At 40.9% G+C, this 633-nt stretch overlaps 1 protein-coding gene across 1 annotated transcript in view; it reads left to right on the forward strand.

The window, feature by feature from the left end:
- Positions 1–226: 226 nt before the first annotated feature.
- Positions 227–633, forward strand: part of CRB1 (crumbs cell polarity complex component 1) — a 315,639-nt gene continuing 315,232 nt past the window's right edge. The window contains exon 1 of the mRNA XM_042780974.1: positions 227–326. Within this exon, the coding sequence (XP_042636908.1) occupies positions 227–326 (100 nt within the window). The remainder of the gene's footprint in view (positions 327–633) is intronic.

Here is a 633-nt window from a genome sequence, read left to right on the forward strand (position 1 = left end):
AAGATTCATAAGTCTAGGATCCAAGGAGTGGAAATGGGAATGGCACCATTCACTATTACTCCTAGTGACCCACTTGCAAAATTTTTGTGTCCTGTCCCTGTGACCTTATGCTCTGTTGGTCGGTAGCTCTTAGTTCCAAAAGGAGAAATACTCCCACCTAAATATAAAATACTGATTTCACTGTACAAGAAGTTAAGAATATCACCTGGACATTTTGGGAGTTCTCATGACTACTGATCAACAGACAGAGAAGGGAATTACTATATTGGCTTGTGTGTTTGATCCTGATTACCAAGGGGAAATCAGCTTGATATTATATGATGGAGGTAAGGAAGAATGCGTCTGGAGTAAAGATGATCTCTCTGGATGTCTCTTAGTACTACCATGTCCTGTGATTAAGTCAATGGAAAACTATAGCAACCCAATTCTGACCTGACTAATAATAGCCTTCAAGAATGAAGGTTTGGGTTACTGCACCAGGCAAAGAACCACAAACAAGGTTCTGACAAGATGGTGGACTAGGCAGAAAGACTGCACAGACCCTCTTCAACAAAGAAAAGGGAAACCAATTAACACAGACACAGAAGATAATCTTGGACCCCTGAGCAATGAAGGGAAGGATATAGAAGTGGA

Source organism: Orycteropus afer, unplaced genomic scaffold (genome assembly GCF_000298275.1).
Source record: "Orycteropus afer afer isolate SDZICR_OR568_19922 unplaced genomic scaffold, OryAfe1.0 scaffold00075, whole genome shotgun sequence".
Taxonomy (NCBI): Eukaryota; Metazoa; Chordata; class Mammalia; order Tubulidentata; family Orycteropodidae; genus Orycteropus; species Orycteropus afer.